Below are 23,829 nucleotides of genomic sequence, written 5' to 3'. Positions count from 1 at the left end.
TAAATTAAAGTTTTCACTTTATTTATTTCTTCTGCAAACAAAAATGTCTTCTATTTATCAGACAGCATGGATGAATATGTTGTGATATTCACATGTCCTTTGTGACCTTTAAACACAAAACAAAACACATCTGTGATGACAAACGTGTGCATGCACACACACACACTCAGTAATGATCTGTCTGCTTGGCATCTAAACTGCCCAGTTGACCGTCTGCCAGTCAGACTGGCATAGAAACAGACAGATACACACACACACACAGAGGATTTGTGTTGTTTTTCAAAGACTCATATACACACACACACACACACACTTCCCTCTTTATCCAACACGCACTTCCTGTGTTTGTCCACATTAAAGCGCTCTGGTCCCGAGCAGCCATCAATCACACGTGTTTACATCCGTGTTGTCGCCGTGCGGCTGAAAAAGAGAGTAAACTGTGTTCAAGTCCAGATCTAATCAGGAAGGAAGTTTGTTTACGTCGGTAATTCTTTGAATAAGACGACACTCGGATGTGGATGATGCCTTTGAATAAGTGACACCTGAATTTAATCAGATGTACTAAGAATAACTCCTAAGTTAAATAGACGGTTTAACATGTATCTGTACACCTGAGTCGTTTGAGCAGAAAACATTGTAGAGAAAACTTGTTTTTCAAAAGAAAATAATGTGATTTCGTTTGGTCACAAGAGTCAAAGTAGATTATAGAATATAACGAATGGTTTTTATAGCATATTTATTCAGACAGTGTTTTTCTTAGGTGGAGTTAGCTAAACATATTCAGTCTAATACAGCAGCTCTGCAATAAATATTAAGTTTATGAAGGTTTTATTTGTCCGTGATTGTTTTCAAGAGGTGTTGATTTAATGTTGTTTTCATTAGTGAGGCTACACTTTGCTTTCCTGTTAAAATATAAACAACAAAACCTCTGCGGTGATGGAAAAATACTCCTTTTTGACTTTGACTGTCTCAGTTAACTGTCTTTGTTTGTTTCTCCAGCTCCTCCAGAGATTGTTGGACGACCGGCGGCCGACGGTGGAGATGATCCGCGCTGAAGGAGAACGAATCGCGGCCACGGCCGACTCTCAGGACCGGGACAAGATCCAGACTCAGCTCCAGAGTCTGGCTGAGAGGTGGACCGAGCTGCTGGACAAGGCCAGCGCCAGGTCAGACTCACATCTGTATTATATTGTATACTTATTAATTGCAAACTGTGCTAGAAGTGAATGACAAAACAATTTCAATGTAAGAGATTGTTTGAAGCAAAGTCTGATGATTTTATTTTGTAATGTTTTACTTATTAGCTGTTTTCTTTTCTGTGTTATGTTCTTCACCAATTTATACAATCAAATTGGAAGCAACTTATGTTTCAAGTACTCGACTTTGTATTAGAACTTAGATTATTTTTATTTAGTTATGACATTTTTAAATATATGAAGACGGAGAATATTGACCAGAAGCGTGACTCGTGATATTCCAAATCAAATTGAGATCACGTCATCACGTTTTCTCCATATATTATTCAGCCCTTCCATGTATTTTACACCTTTATAAACCATTTTCAAAATCTCCCTGTCTGTCCGTCCGTCTCAAACACACATGCAATTCATTTTATTAGTTTATTAAATTCTTCAATAGATAATCACACGGAACATTCAATTTTCAGAAAGACTCGGCAGCTGTTTGACACGAAATCTGGTTCATTTCATGCAATAAAACCCCAGCGAAAGCAATCAAATACCAATAAAAGCGCTGTCTCCCTCCTCCCCTTTAATCTCTGGCTTTATTTCCCCCTCCTCTCGTCTTCTTTTCTGTCCCTCAGGCAGCGGCAGCTGGAGGAGCTGCAGGTGTTGGCTCTTCACTTCCATGAAGCCCTGGAGCCTCTGGGTGAGTGGCTGAGCACCACTGAGAGACGGCTGAGCTCTGCCGAGCCCATGGGCACACAGACAGCCAAGATCACACAGCAGATCATGAAACACAAGGTATGCGCGCAAAGGTTTCTTTTTCACCTCTCCACACGCGGGTGTTTTGTCTTTTCAACCTCGGGTTATGTTTTCAAAAAGAAAAAAATGTCGAGGAAAAATTGATTTTTTTTTACTGCAGTTTTTAATGTGTTTGATAAAGTAAAACCTAAACATAAAGCTCTGTGTTTTCTTTCAAGGATAAATGAATATACGGTAATGCATGATTATTCCAACTTATCAGCAAGTTCTTTTTCATATGTTTTCCCAACAAGGAAAACATGTAAAAAAGACCAAAACATAAATAAATGAATAAGTACTTGACAACTTTACAAATAAAGTACTCTGGAATCCAGTGTTTCAAATGTAAAACATGGATATTGACAAACTCACAAACGCAAACTTGACAAATGTAATAGAACATGACGTCGCTCCAGGCTCCACTAATCAACACTTAAAATACATATTAACAAATAATAATAATAAAAACTTTTTTAAAAACCCTGTTTTAACCCTAACCCACAGGGTGGAAGTCAAGAGGTTAAAACTCTGTTTTAAATTTAAAATGAACTAAAAATGAAAATAAAACACAACACTGGGTGGAATAAAAAGTAGCTAGTTGAAGACTAGACTAAAACTCATAATTAATAAATCAATAAATGTTGCCTTTTCTGGAGTGACAGTTATTCCACTGAAGCATTCACAGCGTCATTCTCTCTCAGATCACTTCATAAGAAATATGTTGAAAGTTAATTATTAAATTAATGATCAATATCACCCCAATAAGATACAATGCTGAGGAGGAATCAATAAATGATTTACATTCCCAAACACTTCCTTTACTCCTTTATCATTTTTTTTGTTTTCATTTACTAGTTAATTTTCAGTTTTTTGTGGTTTTCTTCGAAATATGGTTTCTTCTACTGCTTTCATTGATGTTTATGATTTCCTTTTTTTATTTTTTAATCTATGATTTGTCATTTGCATGCTCATATTTTGAGTTTTCATCCATCTGTTTTTTCCTTTTTTTGTTGTTTCTCGTGTCCTTTTACCTTCCTATAACACACACACACACACACACACACACACTTCCCAGGCTTTCCAAGAGGACGTCTCCTCACGAGAAGCCGAGGTCGACCACCTCGAGTCCCTCGGCCAATCGCTGACGCCGCTCAGCTGCTCCGCCGACCGCGATTGGTTGAGCGAGCGCGTGGGCGGCGTGAGGTCGGGCCACTCCGACCTCGCCGACTGGTGCTCACGGCGGGCGGCTCTGCTGGAGCAGGCGCTCGCCAACGCTCAGCTGTTCGGAGAGGACGAGGTAGAGGTGCTGAACTGGCTGGCCGAAGTGGGTCAGAGACTCTCGCAGGTCTCTGTCCAGAGTTTCCAGCCTCAGCTGCTCGCAGAGCAACACAAACACACCCTGGTACGACTTCATCGACACACGATGACTCAAGACGTGACGGTTCTGAGCAACTTTGTTGTCTACACAGATAACAAGAGAGTGTATAAATAGTATTTATAGCCTTTTCTGTTGTTATAGATGTCAAATTGTGTTTGACAAACCTCATTTGGAGAGTGTTTCCTTCTTATTTAAACTCTAAGTTCATGTAAAGTATAAACACATTCTTGTGAGAAATGTACACACAGCCAGATTGTGTCAAAAATAGTAATTACCTGCTCCATGCAGCGTGTTTGTTTGGGGTATAAAGAGCAGATTTGGAGCACAATAGTGCACTTTTATCATTTAAAATGTCACACGTGTGTGAATCTGAATCTTCTGCATTAATTCTTCTTCTCCTCAGGCTCTAAATGAAGAGATCGTGAGCAGGAAGAAGACGGTGGACCAGGCCATCAAGAACGGACAAGCTCTACTCAAACAGACGACCGGTAAAATCAAAAATGCTGCTTGTTATTTAGACGGGAATCCAATGCAAAAACACAGAGAAGATCTAGTGTATGTCAACATACTTTAAAATGGTTTATCAGATGTCGGCAAACACACCAGAATCCCCTCGATATGATTAATGACTAAAACAGGAGACTGAATTTTATGTTTGTTCCCTCTTTTACTATATTTTTGTTATGTTTATTCATTTTGCACAATGTAGAAAATGTATATCTACATCTGCTGCATATGTTAATTTCACGTCAAAGGAAAAACATATACAGTATAAAAGTCCTGTATTGTGCATCTCTATTTTTTATACCTCCACTGTGCCTCTTGAAAACATCTTGAGCAAAATCTTTCAAGATTTAGGTGACCAAAAGGTCAAGGTCGCTGTGACCCCACAACCTTTGGGAATATTCTTTAAATTTAGCACTCATTTTTTAATTTAGACAAGAAAGATACATGTTAAAGGTGACACCTGCATCACAAAACATTAATCATTTCTCTACATGCACAAAAACAAAGGGTTTGTTGATTTACAGCTGGTGATTGATTAGTTTTTATTGTTTTAAATGTTCATAGAACTCCTAAATCCACAATAATAGCAGGTTCAGTAAAAAAAGAGAAAACAAATTGGGACAGTCAAGCTGTGTTTGTTGTTGTAGTTTCACGTCCAAACCGCACATTTTCAAACCAGCGGTGAACCAAACTACAACATCTGGTCTCTTCACATATCCTGATATTAGCCATGCTGACAGGCAGCAGGTTTTTACCCTCGTGTTTACATGTGTGGACACTTTTTGTGGTCTGTTGAAATAAGGCTACTGGGAGATGTTAATATTTGTGTTTCAAGATATTCAGAAGGATATTTTCTCCGTCTCCTCACACACGTGTGACCCGTGTGTCCGTCCGCAGGCGAGGAGGTTCTCCTCATCCAGGAGAAGCTGGACGGCATCAAGTCTCGCTACGCCGAGATGACGGCCAGCAGCAGCAAGGCGCTCCGCACGCTGGAGCAGGCGCTGCAGCTCGCCACGCGCTTCGCCAGCGCACACGACGACCTCAGCCAGTGGCTGGACAGCGTGGAGGCGGAGCTCAACAACGTGGAGCCCGACGCTGCACCGGCCTATCAGGAACGACAGAAGGTAGGATTATTAATGAGCTATTTTTCATCTGTAGTCCTTTAAGTACACTGAGTAAAAATAGACAGAAATGTCTAGTTAACAGAAAGAGTTCAACTTTTCGTGGGTGTATGTACATTTTCTTCTCCTTTTCTACTATTCTGTATTAAAATGTTTTAGTTAAAAGCATCAATGATGTCGTTAATCCACAGTTTATGAAGGTGATTTCCATGTGCTGTATATTATTACATTTCACTTGTTTGACAGTGAGTGTTTTTGGAACAAGAGTGAAAAAGTCGACATCTACCCACGGCATCTGTTCTTCACACACCACATTTCTCACACACGCGTCGTCTGTGCAGCTCGTCTCCTTCTGCATTCTTTTAGTTTCACTTCACATGACTTTTACTCAGACTTTGTAACAACTCGATTCATCTTAACAGATTATTTCTCCTCTCGTGGAGGAAAGAAACTGTGAACAGCTATTCTGTTGATAACTCTCGTCTGTGAGAGCATTTTCAGCCGCTCCACTATTAAGTCACCTACAGTCGAGTTACCATAGAAACATTGATTCTCTCTGAACCCAATAACAGTTTCTAAAAGCTGTTGAAAGGATTATTGTCATTTCATTTGCTGCTCTTTCTTTTTTTCTTCTCTACAATGACATTTTCATTTATCATTTAATGTGTTTTCATTGTGTCACGCTGGTAAAGAACATTACAGTTACCACAGAAAGATTCCTGCTCTGGATGAGTTTTAATAAAGTAAATGAAGGATTAAGTGTATTAAATCTTATTTTACAGCTTTTGCATTTTAATTCAAGTACTTCATTTTTTAATTTTTTTTTTAATGCAGGAGCTGAAAAAAGTATCCGCAGAGAAGCGCCTGGTGTTGGACACGGTCAACGAGGTGGGAAGCGCTCTGCTGGACCTGGTTCCGTGGCGAGCCCGCGAAGGCCTGGACCGCCTGGTCGCCGACTCCCAACAACGCTATCGCCACGCGGACGAAACCATCACGCAGCGTGTGCAGCTGGTCCAAGCCGCCATCCAGAGGTCACAACAGGTAATACAGCCGCTTTCTGTGTAAACATTAGCATCAGATTTGCTTGTTTGATGTTTACTAACTCATCTTCTCCTTCAGTATGAAGAGGCGGTGGACGCAGAGCTCGCCTGGGTCGGAGAGACGGAGCGAAAGTTGTCGTCTCTGGGGCCTTTAAGTCTGGAGCCTGATGTGACGGTGGCTCAGCTCCAGGTTCAGAGAGCCTTCAACATCGACATCATCCGACACAAAGACACCGTGGACCAGCTCCTCAGCACGAGAGACGAAATCCTGGAGACCTGCAGTGAAGCCCAGAAGGACGCGCTGATGGTGAGTCACATGACGAGTGAATGCAGAGATTTTAAGTTTGAACACAGCGGGATTGATTTTATTGACCAACTTCTGCAGGTAAAGACCGATTCTCTGAGTGACCGCTACGACGCGGTGAGCCAGAGCCACAGTGAGCGCTTCTCGGCCCTGGAGCAGGCCCAGGTTCTGGTAGCTCGGTTTTGGGAAACCTACGAGGAACTAGAGCCGTTTTTGGGCGAGACTGAAACCCTCATCGCTCAGCTGCCGCCACCGGCCATCGACACAGACGCTCTCAGGCTGCAACAAGACCAGATGAGGGTAAGAGAGGACATCCAAAAAAAATCCACAATGGAACCACACAAAGTTTTGTCTTTTTGAATGAAGGGGTTTGTGAGTGAGTGCAGTAGAAACAGGTTCAGCAAAAATCATGTGACTGAATTTACTCCCGTATTTGTAGTCTGATATTAAGGCTTTTATTTGTACTTTATTCAAGGGCCTTGCTTTACCGAGGCCGCCATCTTGTGCTGTCATGTTTCTACAGCGACAGAAACAGAAAACCCAGCTAGAGCATGTGTTTTGAAGTTGAAGCACTCAGAATCCTGTGCTGTCACGTATCAAAAACAACTACTTGATTTCCATGTTCCCGTTCCCTCACGTCCTCTGCAGCTTCTCAGGGAATCCATCGCAGAGCACAAGCCTCACATCGACAAGCTGCTGAAGATCGGACCACAGCTGGCCGAGCTCAGCCTCCAGGAGGGGGCGACGGTGACGCAGCGCTACACCAACGCAGAGAAGCGCTACCTCGCCATCAAAGAGGAGGTGAAGGGTCGAGCTTCGGTGCTGGATGAGGCGGTGTCGCAGTCGGCACAGGTATGGCGACAACAATTTAACCGTTTTCTAAACTCACTATCGTAACTGCAGACCTGGGTCTAACTGTTTTCTTACACTAATTTGAGGCTTTGACACATGTTTGAAATTAAATTCTTACCATTTGCGTCTCAGTGGAAAATTGGTCATTAATGTTTTGGCCCAGGTCTGTTTACATTTACAACCTGTTTTTGTCGCGTCTGCTTCCCCAAATAAAACACTGACACCCAGTGTGATAATTTAACAGCATGAGTTTTATGTGCTTATGGTTTCGTCTCTGTTGGTTGTTTCACACTAAATGATCATGAGGATTTTATACTTTTTCACACCTTCAATTAAAGCAAAGTTAGTTTTGTATATTTTACTCTTCAAAAGTGTAATATCTTATGAGAAAGTGTCTTGTTAAGATTGTCAAACATAGTTTCTTAAAAACACATCCTTTCAGCACCTTAAGTACAAAAATGTCCATTACCAACATCAGTCCTGATTATAAAAAACTAAATTAATTAATTTTAACTATTTTCCGATTAGGCTTCCATTGGCTGCTTATAATACAACACTGCCACTGAAAAAGATTTCCATACCAAACAGGAAAATTGTTTGGCAGTGAAAGCAATTCATTTGACGCCAGAACCTCAGAATGGAAAAAAAAGTAGTATAACAAAAGGACCATAAGGTTGTGTGAGATCATATCACATTTATTTCTGTACATTTATCTTAGTTTTTTATTTGTTTTTGTTGCTGGAGTAACATTATTATTTTACTGTACTGCATGTCTCTGATTTAACTCATTCTTATTGTTTTTCCATCCACGTGCTGCTCCTTCTCTTCGTCCACCCGCACCTCCACGTTGTCCTCTTCCCTCACTCCCCCCATCCTTGTCTCTCCTCCCTCATCCTGTAACGTAACCTCAATGTCCCTCTTGTTCATGTTCAACGTCCCCATCATCCCTTGCATCTCGTTCTCTCCTCCATCCCACTTCCTCGTTCATTGTGGATGTGCTGTGTGTGTTGCACCCACCCAACCACCATTTTCTCCATGGTCACTGCTAACTGCAATCACCCAGCTGGTAGAGGTAAGATCACGGACTGACAAAGAGGTCAAACTGGCTCACAGGCTGCGGCCACATCACATGATTTTGGTCAAATGATGAAACGTGGATCAGCACTGAAGCAATTATAATAATAATAAAGTTTAATATTTAATATTACATTCCTCTTTTGAAAACGGTGGTGCACACAATATTGATTAAGCTTAGATCTTGTGACATTTCCCCGCACTGCACACAGAAATAAATATACACAGGAGTATACTGTATATATACAAGTAAAAAAAAGGACAATAAACAAATTCAATTAATTTCAGGCAGAGAAACCCAGAAGTTTACACAATGAGCAAGCACTAGGCATCATGTCTCCACCCGCCCCTGCACTGCTGCTGTATACACACAAACGCTCCCTCAGTCAGGTCTGATAGTTCTCCTTGTCACAGCCTGTTTTCAGATGAAAAACACAGCATTTGTGTTTACAAAGACAAAAAAAAAAAAGGGAAGTTACGCACTGCAGCTTTGAGTTCCCTATAATCATCTCATCTGTGCGTTCCAGGGGGAATTTCTGCTTTTCATAACTCTCACTCAATAACCACTTAACTCTAATAAATTCAGTCTTGCTTGTGGCTTCATTGATCTTACCATTGATCCAAATCATGTGTTTGCCAAACCTGAGGAGCTGTTGGACTGAACTGAACTAGAATATCTGACTCCTTGTTGTGCAAGAACTAAACCTCGTCTAAACCTGGGACGTCCCTTTTTTTCTGTCGTGATTGTTTTAGTCTCAGATTTAGATCCTTGAAACTAGTCATCCATTTTGTGTGAGAAACAATCTTCCCCCCTTTTTTGGCTCCCTGGACTTTGTGGTGTAATGAAGCATTTTTAACCCAGTTGAGAATTACACTGTGAGATATTGTGTTTTCTTGTCCAAAAATGTCCCCCCGAGTCCTGAAAAGTGGACTGAAATGTCATTGTAGCTCCCTCTTGTGTGGTAGATTATGTGAAGTTTTGTCAGAGTTACACAACCTGGATGACATTATGAGAGTGAAGCAGTGAGATATTGAACCACAGAACTATTTGGCTTTAATTAGAATTTTCTTTTATCTGTACTTTTATTCATTCTGGAGTCTTTTAATTTGTAAACGTCTCTGGAGTTAATGCAGTCTGCCACAGATGGCTGACCACCCACATAACATATCACTACTATCCCACTTTCAAAATGTCACACAGTTATCAAAAATCCCAGATGCTCTCTCCTCCGCCTCCTCCTCCTTATAACTTTTTCCCTCTTCCGTCCTCAGTTTCATGACAAGATGGATCCGCTGTTGGAGACGCTGGAGGGGGCAGTGCAGCGTCTGAGGCAGCCTCCCCCCGTGGCAGCGGAGGTGGACAAGATCAGGGAGCAGCTGGCGGAGCACAGAGCTCAGGGGCTGGAGCTGGACAAACTGCTGCCCAGCTTTTCTGCCCTGTGCGCCCGCGGAGAGGAGCTGATCGGACGAGCCGCTCACGACGATCCCGCTGCTCAGGGTAATTGTACAGCACAATATTCTTATTGTACAAGAATATATGTACAATATAGAGTGTCGTATATCCTTTTTTTCCCCCACCCACAGCACTTTACTAAGGGTGCACCTGTGGCACAGATCTGTGCTGCGTGAGCACTAAGGGTTAAATGACACACTGTGGGAATGAAAGAGGCTTTTATTCTCTCAATCACAAGTGAAAGCATAGTGTTAGTGTTGAGAGGATATATTCACAAAAGTCCACACATGTCTTTCACTGATGAGCGTCTGACGCCCCCCTGAGGAATTCTGAGGAATTACCAAAACCCTGCTGATATTATGCCAAGCTGATCTGGTGCAATAAGAGAGGAAAATCCACTTTTCTGGATGTTTTCAGTCACACCGTTTTACATCACCAGCGCTCTGTTGCTGTTGCGCTTCCTCCTTGTTTTTGTCAGTCTTGATGTATCATTAATAATTTCCCAGAGTGACACAGAAACTAAAAGTTGAAAAAAAACAACGCAGCTTTAAGAATATAATTCAGTTTCTTTCATTGAAGAGCGTCTGGACATGATCGATCAGACATAAAAAAAAGGTGTGTCTGAGAGAGAAAACAACACTTCTCCACCTCCTCTGGACTCTAATTTAATAAAATCTGGAAAGGAAAGGAAAGTCTAAACTATAAGTGTAGGTGGAGATTATCACAGATTCTGAAGTTCTTCTGTTTTTGCTCATCTGATGAGAGTTCAGTAAAGAGAGCATGACAAAACTTGATAAATAAAAGTTAATAATCAACTTTTTTATATATATATTCATTCGTGCCTACTGCAGCTTTAATGCTATTATCGATCACATTTCACGTAGGGTCAAAAAAATTAAACTGCTTAATCGTGATATGTGATTTGTATGATTAATATTAGCAGACATCCAGCATGTGTCTGTTTTAGTTCATTTATTTCAGTCAGAAACGAGAGAGAACCACAACACGCTTCTGTAATCTGGTTGGTAAATATTAAACGTGACAGCTATCATGGGCTGTTGTCCAACTCAGTCACTGACTGAACAATTGACAGACTGGAATAAAGTCAGTGTTTCGCTGGCACAGTCAGCACTGCTGTTCTTCAGATTTGACTCCAACGCCGCCACATGATGAAACAAAACATGTTTTTCTTTTTGTCAAAGTGCTCTGCAAAGACTTTGACACTGTCCAGGCGTCCACATGGACATGAATGGACTCTGTGTGTACAGGGAAAGTGGGAGTAGATGGATAAAGATGTTCACTAACCACGACTGGACACTAGATGGCAAACTGAAACAAAGAAAACATTGTGATTCGATGACAATGCTGAATTTTCCACTGACTTTTCTCTACCAGTCTGTTTAAAACTCACCCCTTCTCTTCTCTTCTCTTCTGTCCTCCAGCCGTTCGTACCCGCCTCCTGCGCCTGCGATCTCTGTGGGATGAGATCCGGCAGCGAGCCGAGGAGAGGGAGGGCAAACTGAACGACGTCCTCGACCTGGCTGGGAAATTCTGGGCCGACGTGGCGGCGCTCCTGAGCACGCTCCGAGACTCGCAGGACATCGTGAGAGAGCTGGAGGATCCCGGTGTGGACCCTTCGCTCATCAAGCAGCAGATCGAAGCTGCTGAGGTACCGAGACTGAGTCTGTGAATTAACACTCAGGCTTGGGGGGAGGAATAAAAACGTCTGAATGACAGCTCTTTCTATTCTTTCTCTAGGCCATCAAGGCAGAGACGGACGGCCTGAGGGAGGAGCTGGAGTTTGTCAGGACCCTCGGGGCTGACCTTATCTTCGCCTGTGGAGAAACAGAGAAACCAGAAGTCAAGAAAACCATCGATGAGGTGAAAGATTCAAACTGCCAGAAAATAAATTGAATTTGTTTGTTTATTTTTTAATTATTTTTGCCTGTCCGGTATCCAAGTTGGTTGTAAAAGTCGTTGGAAGTGGTTTTAAAATGCAAATTAAACCAGATTTTTACATATCTGGCTAAATCAGATTTTAAAATTTTCCCCATACAATTCATATAATTCTCACTTTAATTGACATAGATTGCCGCATTTGCTTCCAAATAGATACCAACAATCTAAAACAAAAAATAAAGTCAAAGAAAAAGGAAACCAATCAAATAAAGTAAATAAACATAGGACATAGCAGCTTTATGTCCATGTTGAACATATCCATAAAACTAGATCTAAAATAAACAGAAAATTACATGATTTATCTGTGAAAAAAAGGATAAAACTGCCTCTTATCTAAATGTGTTTGTCCTTGTTTCTTCTCTCAGATGAATGCTGCGTGGGAAGGTCTGAATCGGACATGGAGAGAGAGGATGGAGAGACTGGAGGAGGCCATGACGGCCTCCGTGCAGTACCAGGATGCACTGCAGGTTCGTTTATCAGAAATGGAGAAGAGGATATAAACATTACAGGTTTTCTCTTTACATTAGCTTATCTGTGTCACTCTGTATCACCTCCAGTCTATGTTTGATTACCTGGACAACGCGGTGATCAAGCTGTGTGACATGCCGCCCGTGGGAACTGATCTGGGGACTGTGAAACAGCAGATTGAAGAGCTCAAGGTTCAGACACGAGTTTCTCTTTATTTTGTTCCATATCCTACTTATTTTATCTGTTCTTCTTCTCCAACTCACTTCTGCTTCTCTCATCTTTTCATTTGCCCGGAGCAGCAGTACAAGGTGGAGGTTTACCAGCAGCAGATTGACATGGAGAAGCTGTGCCACCAGGGGGAGCTGATGTTGAAGAAAGTCTCAGACCAAACAGACAGGGACATGATCCAGGAGCCACTGACTGAGCTGCGCCACCTGTGGGAGAACCTGGGAGATAAAATCACTCAGAGACAGGTAAGGAATCCACATCTGGCTCAAAGAAACTCTGTAGAGTCGAGCGTATTTGACAGCTGCTTTTCATTTCAGTGAAAGTATTTCAATTCCTATATTTAAGCCCACACGTCTGTGTCTTTTCTTTCCCACCACAGCACAAGCTGGAGGCTGCTCTGCTGGCTCTGGGTCAGTTCCAACATGCCCTGTCTGAGATACAGGCCTGGCTGAGCCACACACACACCACACTGGACACTCAGCGGCCGGTCAACTCCGACCCCAAGGCCATTGAGATCGAGCTGGCCAAACACCACGTATGTCTAAATCCAGAGAAAGAATCTGAGACTTCTAACCTTTTTTCCTTCTTCGTGTGACTCATAGCTCCAGAGCACATTGTACATTTGAAAATGTAGTTTCTTCTTATAGATTTTGACTCTTAAACTGAACTTTTTTTTGGCCCTGACGTTCTTTTCTTCTCCTTGAACAGACGCACTAAATAAAACGAGCTTTGTTGATTTAAACTCAAATATCTTCTGTTCAGCTCTGTGCTACTCACTTCTGCGTCAGATTAGTGTCATTCACAGCTTCCTTCCTCTTCACTCTCTGTTGTAGGTTTTGCGTAACGACGTGCTGTCCCATCACACCACAGTGGAGACGGTGAACAACGCAGCAGCCGAGCTGCTGGAGTCGTCGCCTGGCGATGAAGCCAGTCACCTGAGGGATCAGCTGGATCAGCTCAACCAGAGCTGGGAAAACCTCCTGCTCAAGACGCAGGAGCGGCAGAAGCTGCTGGAGGCCGCTCTGCACCAGGTACTCCCATCAAACTCAATCAAAACAATCAAGTTTCCTGTCTTTATTCTAATGCAGAGTTTTACTATAATAATAATTATTACTACTATAACACTTGATCTTCAGCGAGACCCCTTTTGATATCATGGTGCGTCTTCGATAAATGCACCGTGGACATGGAAATAGTTTTAAAAACCTGTTTTGACTTATTTTCTAGACCATGTTGCTGTTTTTACACCGTCTGTAACGTATATCACTGGTACAGCATGTAGAGATTAGATTTGATTTGATTAGACTTTATTGATCCCACACCAGGAAATTGACTTCAGTCACAGCAGCAAAAGAGGTCGAGATTTAGAAATAGAATATAATAACCATAATATACAGTTTTTTAACTATGGAAAAGAACATGTAACATTGCAGTGGTAGAGGGTCATTATAGATATAATGCACAGATTAATACCAGGAATTACTTTTCTCTCTTTTTCTTCTCTTTACGAAATGTGTCATTTTTTACATAGGATTGAAAGCAGTATGAACAGCACCAGCAGTAATTAATGTGATTAAAGCTCTTCATTAAATTCTAAATGACTGAACTCATGTCACCCGTTGTTCCTCCGCAGGCTGAAGGTTTCCATGGTGAGTTAGAGGAGTTCCTCCAGTGGCTGAGGAGGACGGAGAGCCAACTGTCAGCCGCCAAACCAACAGGCGGTCTCCCAGAAACAGCCCGAGAGCAGCTCCAGCAGCACATGGTAACAGCGAGTCATGTTACACCAGTTTACACACAAACGACACGTACGATTCACACTGACGCTGAGAAACATGTTGAAACATTTAACATGTTCACCTTGACTTTTATATTTTGTTGCCTCCTGTAAAAAGAAACTGTTCCTCATAAACTGATATTTAAGAGCAAATAAATTTCCCTTGCAAAGGTTCTCAGAGTATAAGCTTACACGTGTGTTTATACACAGAGACACTTGCGGCATACGGTGGCTATGAAAGTTTAATAACATCCATTGTTGTAAAGTGAAACCCTCGGCGTTTACACCGAGTCTCGCTGAGTAACGTCCGTCTCCTCTGCTGCGTCTCCAGGAGCTTCAGGCTCAGCTGACTCAGCGAGCAGACCAGTACCATCGCCTGCTGGACCAGGGAGAGTCCATGCTCCTGGCTCGAGGAGGAGAGGAGGCAGGACTCGGTACCACCCAGACCCAGCAGAACCTGGCCATGCTGCAGAACAAGTGGGCCAGCCTCAACGGCAAGATGGACGACCGCAGGGTGAGACTCCCCGCTCCTTTTCTTCTCTCGCTTAATCTCCTATATTCTGCTCATGTCCTGTATCTGATCTTTGTCAGATGATGTAGAGTAGGTTTTGTTAACTTTTAATTATTAATGATTTAAATTAATTTAGATTCAAGGTCTCGATGTCTTTTGAACTGCAGGTCAGAGGCAGCACGTTGTCAAAACTGTCTCCATTATCTGTGTGGGACGAGGCAAACTCTCTTAACATGTGACACCTATTTTATGGACAGTCTATGATCTTGACACATGTCTCATTTAGACTCTATGTTTTTAGGTTTCTTTGCAGCATAGGATGTTTTTGTTGGTGCTGCAGCTCCATAAAATAACCTAAAACCAGGGTAGATGCAGAAAAACAGCCAATAAAATACATTTATTTTTGATTCAAGTTCAGAGCACTCATCTGTCTCCGTCATCTGTGGGGGTCGGGCAAAATCTGATCAGTTTCTGTTTTACAACTGAGACACTGACCGCTTTCATTTCATCTGTGTTTGACAGGCAAAACTGGACGAGGCTGTTTCCTTGGCAACAGGCTTCCAGACGTCCCTGCAAGACACCATCAACTGGCTGACTCAGGCTGAGCAGACCCTGAACATGGCGCAGCCGCCCAGCCTCATCCTGGACACTGTGCTCTTCCAGATCGATGAGCACAAGGTGATTTATTAAAAAAACACTCCTGTCGTGAGAAAACACTGTTACACACACTTGAAGATTCCTATAACCAGACTTGTGTGTGTGTGTGTGTGTCCAGGTGTTTGTGAATGAGGTGAACACCCACAGGGAGCAAGTCCTGGCTCTGGAAAAAGCCGGCTCTCAGCTTCGTTTTGCCAGCCTGAAGCAGGACGTGGTTCTCATCAAAAACCTGCTGCTCAGCGTCCAGGCTCGCTGGGACAAACTGGTCCAGAGGTCACTGGACCGCGGCCGACACCTGGATGAAGCTCGGAAACGAGCCAAACAGGTATTTAACAAAAAATTACACTGACAACGACGGTCGTCTTCACTAAATTACTTAAATTTAATATATGTTACAGACTTCCATCTGTCCCGTTTATCCTCATCACTGTTGTGCGTTACATTAAAGATCACACTTCTGTTTGAACATCTGAACAATTCATTGTTTTTAAATCACTTTTTAAAGTGAAACAACAATTAGCAAAGCACAAAAATCTTCATTTAACATGTCATTCTTACTAAATTCTCATCTGCATTAAATAATCAGTTAAGATTTTTTGAAGAAGTTGCATTTTTCCCATTTCATTCAGACCTACTGCACATTCTACTGAAACCTTATTCCATATATATTCATATCCTGCATTCATTGCTTTTCAAAGTGTAATCAGCTTAATTGTGATTGATCCTTAGTTGTCTGTAATCGTATTTAGTTTTCTAATACTTCATATGTTAATACTCACTTGCTGATAAAGCAAGTTTGGATTACTTTCATGTCATTTATCAGTAAATAACTGAATTTGATTATGAATGTATGAGAATATCAAATGTTTTTAACTCTTTCTTTAGTTCCACGAGGCCTGGAGGAAGCTGACAGACTGGCTGGAAGAAGCAGAGAAAAGACTGGACTCAGAGCTGGAGATTTCCAACGAGCCGGACAAGATCAAAATACAGCTGACCAAACACAAGGTACTGTATCCAGATTTTCCTTTTTATTTTTATTTTTTATGATTTCTTTATCTACAGAGTCTGCATCCTCATCCCTGTTTGTCTGCACACACGCAGGAGTTTCAGAAAGCCCTGGGTTCAAAGCAGCCGATGTACGACACCACCGTCAGGTCTGGGAAAGCCATGAGGGACAAGGCTCAGCTTCCTGCTGACACTCAGAAACTGGATCACCTTGTCGGAGAAGTCCGGGACAAGTGGGACACCGTCTGTGGCAAGAGCGTGGAGAGGTCAGAATATAACTCTCATTATAACACACAGAATTTTTATATGAACAAGGTGAGTAAAATCTCTGTTCTCTCTTCTCTGTCCAGACAACACAAGCTGGAGGAGGCTCTGCTGTTATCAGGACAGTTTGCAGAGGCTCTTCAGGCTCTCGTCGATTGGTTGTACCGTGTAGAACCTCAGCTCGCTGAAGATCAGCCCGTCCATGGAGACCTGGATCTGGTGTCCAACCTCATGGACTCACATAAGGTGTGTAAACGGGACAGACTTGAGTAGAGTTTCTGGAAAAAACTGTTGATTGTTAGGTTTCAGCCACAGGTTGAAATCAAAAACACTCATGTTTTGGGATCACAGTTCTCACAGAGCTTAACACATATAAAATTGTGTTTAATGTCCAAATCTCAACAAAAACATCCTATACTGCAAAGAAAAGTAGAGTCTACTCTGGATGTTTTTGTTGGTACTGCAGCTCCGTAAAAAGGACCCGAATTTAGTGTAGATGCAGAAGAACAGCCAATAGGAGCGCTTCCTCTCACTGAACTGCCCTGTGGTTGGTCAAAGCCTTGAGTCATATTACAGATTTAGCTGTGAGGCGTTCAAATCTACCTATTGTTCCTTAAAATGAGTAACTGCCCTCATAACACTGTTCAATTTCTGACATCTAAACCCACAGGCTTTCCAAAAAGAGCTCGGAAAGAGAACCAGCAGCATTCAGGCTCTGAAGCGCTCGGCCCGGGAGCTGTTGGAGACTGGCCGCGATGACACCGCCTGGGTCAAAGTTCAGCTCCAGGAGCTCACCAACCGCTGGGAAACCGTGTGTGCTCTGTCCGTCACCAAGCAGACGCGCCTGCAGCACGCTCTCAAACAGGTCAGAGAAGAAGCTGCACAGATAATACGCACAACTCTGTCCTTTGTCTTTTTTGTTCTTCTTTTCTTACGTTACCTTCTCTCTCCATCAGGCAGAGGAGTTTCGCACGTCGGTGCAGGTGATCCTCGAGTGGCTCTCAGAGGCGGAGCAGACGCTTCGTTTCCGCGGCGTCCTCCCCGAGGAGGCGGAGACTCTGCAGGCGCTGCTGCACACGCACCGCGACTTCATGGGCACGGTGGAGGAGAAGAGGACGGATGTCAACAAAGCTGCGGGCATGGGAGAGGGAATCCTGACGCTGTGTCACCCGGACTCCATCACCACCATCAAACACTGGATCACCATCATCAGAGCCCGATTTGAAGAAGTAAGAGAGGGGCGGAGTTAGAAAGGCTTTGGTGAAACAGTGTTTCACGGGTTAATGCATATAAAGACCTCCTGTTAATCAGCACCTTCACTCTGCAGGTGCTGACGTGGGCGAAGCAGCACGAGCAGCGGCTAGAAACAGCTCTGACCGAGGTGCTCAACAACGCCAACCTGCTGGAGGAGCTGTTGTCATGGTTACAGTTCGCTGAGACCACTTTGGTCCAGAGCGACGCAGAAGCGCTTCCTCAGGACATCCCTCAACTTAAAAAACTCATCACTGAACACCAGGTGGGTTTATACTTCACCCTTATATCCCACAATGAAGTATTTTGTGTGTGTTATTCATTAACAGTTGTATTTATCGCGGTCTGTGTTTGTTGTTCTCAGATGTTTATGGAGGAGATGACGAGGAAACAGCCCGACGTGGACAAAGTGACAAAGACGTACAAGAGGAAACCAGCAGAGTCTTCCAGCAGCCTGTCAGAGAGGAGAGGAGCTCGTACGTCCACCTGTGTTTGCCTTGTCACGCACAAATATTATGATCTCCCACTTTTGGCTCACTCTCACTTACACTTAAATCTCTTGTGACTTCCACAGGAAAGCAGCAGCAGCAGCAGCATCAGCAGGCAGCCATGCAGCTCTCAGGAGGAAACCCACGTCTCAACCAGCTGTGTGCGCGCTGGCAGCAAGTGTGGCTGCTCGCTCTCGACCGCCAACGCAAACTCAACGACGCTCTGGACAGACTCGAGGAGGTATTATCTTAATATTTATACCATAAATTGAGTAAAATAACTTTATAAAACCTTGTATTTAAAGCTGTGGTGCATAACTTTCAAAGATAAACAAATGACATGCTCTACGTGACATGGTGTTAACATTGCCGGAACAACACAGGTGTTCATAAAGTGAGACGGCTCTAAACAGGTTAGCGTTTGAGGTTTCAGAAGTGAATTCTACTGCTCAAAAAACCTGGTCTTTCAGAAGCTTCTTGTCTCCACCCGCCCCTGCGCTACTGCTGTATACGTATAAACGCTCCCTCAGTCAGGCCTGATAGTTTTGCTTGACAGAGCCCGTTTTCAGATGAAGGAAACGGCAAACAAATAATGTAACTTAATTTCTGACCAAACAGAGGCTGAATAACAACATCAACGACGACAACAGCAACAAATAATTACGCACTGTAGCTTTAAGCTACTTTCCTGGCCAATCAAAGCTGTGTTCACCTTTCCATGTTATCACTCTGACTTGAAACATTACACACGTGTTCTTCTTTCAGCTCAGAGAGTTTGCCAACTTTGACTTTGACGTGTGGAGGAAGAAGTACATGCGCTGGATGAACCACAAGAAGTCCCGCGTCATGGATTTCTTCAGACGCATCGACAAGGACCAAGACGGGAAGATTACACGGCAGGAGTTTATCGACGGCATCTTGGCCTCAAGTAAGTAATGAGTCAGAGTTTATAAAAACAGAGGAATATTTATTTATTTATTTATTTATTTATTTACTTATAAATATAGTCAAGATTACATATCGGAGTCTTTTGTTTTCCTCTTTGTTGCAGAGTTTCCCACCAGTAAGCTGGAGATGACGGCGGTGGCAGACATCTTTGACAGAGATGGAGACGGTTACATCGACTACTACGAATTTGTCGCTGCGCTCCACCCCAACAAGGACGCGTACAGACCAACCACTGATGCCGACAAGATAGAGGATGAGGTAAATGCATAGTTATAAAATCAACACATGTCCGATTGACTGAGTCTGTCCTCTTAAGAAAGGCTCGAACACGCCAAGCCCGAGACAATATTGACCAGACATGACACAGCCAGAGTTAGCTGAAGAATGCACTGACATCACGGTTATAGAATGTGAATCTAAAGGTTGTTGTTTGTTTGTTGTGCAGGTGACGCGACAGGTGGCTCAGTGCAAATGTGCCAAGAGGTTCCAGGTGGAGCAGATAGGAGAGAACAAGTACCGGGTAAGTTTAATTCACTTCATCAGTTTTAGAATCGACATAGAAAATAAACATATTTATAGGGTAAAAAAAAGAATATAAACATTTATTATTATAATTGTTTGATGTATGATTGTTAAAAGACCTGGGGTCAAAACTGTTTACAAATGTAGTTTTTTCTGTTGGCAAATATATTAGCAATTTTTAATTTCTGCTAGATTTATTAACACTTGTGAATCTGTAACTTGACTTTATTTGTTCAGTGTGCACAAACTGTTTGACCACACTGTGTTTGTTCATGTGTTCATCACGCAGCAGTGAACAGCTCACACACTCCGGAACTTTAACCCAGCACTTTATAATGTCTTCATGTCCCATCATGGTGTCATCCTGTGAATCGTCTGAATCATAACAAGTCCCAGTATCATGAAACAGGATTTTAACATGTGAATGAACGCCTCACAGAACTCCAGGACTGTCAGCTAACCCGCCTTTGTCCTCACCACAACATTAACATTCATGCGTACGTGTGACTGCGTAGATTCACAACAGACTGCTGGGTATCAAAGAGCTACAGCTCAAATTCTCTTTTATTTTAATTTTTTATTGACCTTTAACACCAGAAAAAGTAAATACCAGTAAATACAACAGTCAAACGGTGTAAATTAAATTAACATTTATCTTTAAGTGAAAAGAACGTCGGTCTGTTGAACCCATAACTGTCTAAAAGTTTGTTCGACAGGCTTCAATCTTGGCAGGTGACTTACTGAGGCCACCAGTGTGAGCAGCTCTGACTTTGACATTGTTGTGATAAGAAATACAAGAGATATCAGGCAAAAAAGCAGGCCTACATTGAATGGGACTTAGTGTCTCTTTAATAAATCTGTAAAATCACTTGTTTTCAATTGTTTGTTTTCCTTCTTATTTCCCCATAGCTGCTCACTGCAAACATAAAGAAATCAAACGTTGAAAAAATGTTTTCTTTGCTATGGACGCAAAAGAATGACAGTTTTAAACATTCCTCTCTAACTCTTTTAAAGCTGCATTAGATTGATTGTCATGAAATATCAGGCCCTCGTTTATGGCTATGGAAATCAAAATTCTACACTTATACAAACTTACTTATGGGTAGTATTTTAAATTTCTGCCCATAAACCCTCTTGTGTTACATATTTGAGCTTTTAAATGTGAAATACCATGATATAAAAATATATAAACTAGATGTTTATGCCCAGCAGTCAGTGTGTATCTGTGCCATTAACCCTCACAGTTTTCAGCAGCTTCTCCTGGATTGACCATCACTACCTGTGTGTGTGTGTGTGTGCGCGTGCGCGTGTGTGTGTGTGTGTGTCCACTCTGTCATTATCCACTGGGTAATGAGCTCCGGTGTCAAAGTGCAGGACACTGGACACTGGTCAGGCTGAATGTACAGCACCTCTCTGTCTTCTGTCTTCTGTGTGTGTTTTAACTTCACTTTTCTAAATTCACACCTCCCATCTCACTTACAACAGCAGCACACTCTTATCATCCACTGCATCTGTTCTGCTTACGCCACTAATATTCAAAAACACACACATACACACTCAGCTGTTAGTACATCAGAAAACTTCAGTTGTACATGATGTTTCACTCTTTCTTCTCTGTCTTTCTTTCTCCTCGTGTTCCTCTGCTCCGCGTCTGCTGGATTTATTGTAGTTCTTCCTCGGGAACCAGGTAAAGTGACAAGTGACGCTGCTCATGACATGGACGTTGTGAAATCTGCTCCACACTTCACCCACCAATGGAGTGCTGTCCTCTCTCCTCTCACACATAAAAACACACAGTAATTCTATCATAATCATGTTTAAATCTCAGGAGGAGGAGGAGGAGGAGGAGGAGCACACTCCCGTTGTGTCTTTGTGACGTGTGAGCAGGTTTCACCGTCCTGACTCGTGTTCTTACTGTGATTTGTTTGGTGTTGAAAGTGACAAATTGCACAATGTGAGGCAGGCGACAGCGACATGGCTGAAGTGGTAATTAGTGGTTGGGTGATATATAGCGCGCTTTGGACTGAGGCTGGAGAGCAAATCAAGCTGCTTGGAGAGAGACTCAGAAAATTCCTTCTGTGCTGGTGTTGCTTTGGACTTCTGCTTTGCTGCGTGGGTTGAAATGTCATCATTTTTCAATTTAAAATCTTGAAAAAGAAGTTTTTTTCTCTGACTTTAGATGATCATATTTTTGGCGGCTGGGTGACCTGGGCTGACAATCAGCAGATTGACTCTTAAACTTCTGGCAGTGCATGTTAATTTTTTTAATGCATGAAGTAGAGGAGATTATCCGTCCTGTTTGGTGTGATTCTGGAGAAACAACTGTCGTTTTACTCACAGACTTTCTCCTCGTCTTTCTCTGGTTCGTTTTTCTCTCCTCCTCCTTCTCCTTCCTCTCCTCCTTTCACCTCCTCAGTTCGGCGACTCGCAGCAGCTTCGTCTGGTGAGGATTCTGCGCAGCACGGTGATGGTGCGAGTCGGAGGCGGCTGGATGGCTCTGGATGAATTCCTGGTCAAAAATGATCCGTGCCGAGGTGAGTGATGTTTTCACACACATTTAGTTATTAACATGTTCTCAACCACACACACACACACACACACACATAATCACATCCTCTTTCTTCTCCTCTGTCACACTTTTTTTGTTACATACTCTACATTTACATTTATTTTATCACTGCAATTTAGAAGAATAGAAATAATTATAAATATGTAATTCTTTAAAAAAAATAAAGATCTTAGGGGCTCGTTAGGTGGCATTCATAAAATGTGACAAAACAGTTTTTAAGATAAGATTCATATGTTTAACATTCAAAAAACTACCTTTTACCTTTTCTGTGTAGAGTGATCTCAACCTTAAAAACACACTAAAAAATGAAAAACATGGCTTATCAGTTTAATTGTGAAATCATTCATTCAGTTAGGCCAAAAGCAAACCTGAAAACATTTTTCCTCTGTATTCTGCTCTTAAAATTATACTCAAAATCAAACAAACATCGCACTTCTTTTTAGGAAAGCAAAATCGTTCTTTATGCGTTTACACACAGTGACACCAGGAATAAAAACACAAAAACACCTGCAGTTTGTCAGCAGGTGAAGCAGGAAACTGTCTCACTTTTTCCCTCCAGTGTTTGTTTCCAGTGACGTCTACAGTCAGTCGGTGTTTCCCCCTCTCTCTCTCTCTCTCTCCACGTCTCTTCCCCTAAATCTGTCGCATCCTCTGTCGATCCTGGAGGAACTCATCACGTGTTATCTCTGTATATTCACGGCCTCTTCTCTCCTCAGTCTCCGTCCTGTCCTGTTTTTATTTTTTCAAATTTTCTCTTAAATATAACAGTAGTATTGCATGGTGCATGATCCTCGGTTCTCTCCCCTCTTCCTCCCCCCCTTCTCTTCCTTTTTCTCTTTCCCCAGTGCAATATCCAGGACTTAAGATTCTCCGCTCCGACTCCAGTAGCTCCATCTCATCTCGTATAGGTTGGACTTCTCATCTATCTCTTTCACTCTCTTCTAACCGCTCGAGTTTTCATCATCTGCTGTGTTTTGGTCACTTTTTTAATGTTGCTCCTGGACTTTCTCTCGCTCTCTCTTCGAGATTCTTCTCTTTGCTCTCTTTTTTTCTCCTCTCTGTATCTTTTGTTTTGTTTTGTTGGTTTGGCCGTGTTGCTGTGCCTCGCTGACGATGATCACCTGACAAATGTTATGTGTCCTCACTATCTGCTCCTCCCCTCTCCTCCTGACCTCCCTCGAACTCGCGCAAGCACTGAAATACTGACATGTTCATAATTTTTAAACAGGACTCAGTGATACTCATCTCACCTGAGTGTATGTGTGTGTGTGTGTATGTGTGTGTGTGTGTGTGTGTCTGTGTGTGTGTCTGTGTGTGTGTGTGTGTGTGTGTGTGATTTTCTTCATCCCACCATGAGCATGCAGTTATTTCACATTGTCTCTTGTGTCTCTCAGTGACAGTCACTCCTGGCTATTTCTGCTGCCGAGGTATCTACACTTCGTCTCTGTGTCTCACTCCATTTTTCCACCTCTTT

General features: G+C 42.5%; 1 protein-coding gene across 1 annotated transcript in view; it reads left to right on the top strand.

Moving 5' to 3' along the window:
- The window catches only part of macf1a (microtubule actin crosslinking factor 1a), a 202,341-nt gene that overhangs the window by 172,682 nt on the left and 5,830 nt on the right, over window positions 1-23,829 (top strand). Inside the window, exons 67-102 of the mRNA XM_058619935.1 lie at window positions 1,000-1,166; window positions 1,823-1,982; window positions 3,058-3,384; window positions 3,764-3,848; window positions 4,765-4,991; window positions 5,823-6,029; window positions 6,108-6,335; window positions 6,414-6,632; window positions 6,981-7,184; window positions 9,531-9,756; window positions 11,154-11,380; window positions 11,470-11,592; window positions 12,036-12,137; window positions 12,228-12,329; window positions 12,438-12,611; window positions 12,746-12,901; window positions 13,200-13,397; window positions 14,000-14,128; window positions 14,472-14,654; window positions 15,174-15,329; window positions 15,427-15,633; window positions 16,194-16,313; window positions 16,410-16,579; window positions 16,664-16,823; window positions 17,248-17,442; window positions 17,534-17,806; window positions 17,905-18,093; window positions 18,193-18,304; window positions 18,403-18,557; window positions 19,082-19,244; window positions 19,368-19,522; window positions 19,710-19,784; window positions 21,456-21,473; window positions 22,203-22,320; window positions 23,201-23,263; window positions 23,750-23,782. Coding sequence (XP_058475918.1) covers window positions 1,000-1,166; window positions 1,823-1,982; window positions 3,058-3,384; window positions 3,764-3,848; window positions 4,765-4,991; window positions 5,823-6,029; window positions 6,108-6,335; window positions 6,414-6,632; window positions 6,981-7,184; window positions 9,531-9,756; window positions 11,154-11,380; window positions 11,470-11,592; window positions 12,036-12,137; window positions 12,228-12,329; window positions 12,438-12,611; window positions 12,746-12,901; window positions 13,200-13,397; window positions 14,000-14,128; window positions 14,472-14,654; window positions 15,174-15,329; window positions 15,427-15,633; window positions 16,194-16,313; window positions 16,410-16,579; window positions 16,664-16,823; window positions 17,248-17,442; window positions 17,534-17,806; window positions 17,905-18,093; window positions 18,193-18,304; window positions 18,403-18,557; window positions 19,082-19,244; window positions 19,368-19,522; window positions 19,710-19,784; window positions 21,456-21,473; window positions 22,203-22,320; window positions 23,201-23,263; window positions 23,750-23,782 — 5,806 coding nt within the window. The remainder of the gene's footprint in view (window positions 1-999; window positions 1,167-1,822; window positions 1,983-3,057; window positions 3,385-3,763; window positions 3,849-4,764; window positions 4,992-5,822; window positions 6,030-6,107; window positions 6,336-6,413; window positions 6,633-6,980; window positions 7,185-9,530; window positions 9,757-11,153; window positions 11,381-11,469; window positions 11,593-12,035; window positions 12,138-12,227; window positions 12,330-12,437; window positions 12,612-12,745; window positions 12,902-13,199; window positions 13,398-13,999; window positions 14,129-14,471; window positions 14,655-15,173; window positions 15,330-15,426; window positions 15,634-16,193; window positions 16,314-16,409; window positions 16,580-16,663; window positions 16,824-17,247; window positions 17,443-17,533; window positions 17,807-17,904; window positions 18,094-18,192; window positions 18,305-18,402; window positions 18,558-19,081; window positions 19,245-19,367; window positions 19,523-19,709; window positions 19,785-21,455; window positions 21,474-22,202; window positions 22,321-23,200; window positions 23,264-23,749; window positions 23,783-23,829) is intronic.

The sequence above is a fragment of the Solea solea genome, chromosome 20 (genome assembly GCF_958295425.1).
Source record: "Solea solea chromosome 20, fSolSol10.1, whole genome shotgun sequence".
NCBI classification, from domain to species: domain Eukaryota; kingdom Metazoa; phylum Chordata; class Actinopteri; order Pleuronectiformes; family Soleidae; genus Solea; species Solea solea.
This window is presented reverse-complemented; position numbering and strand designations above follow the sequence as displayed.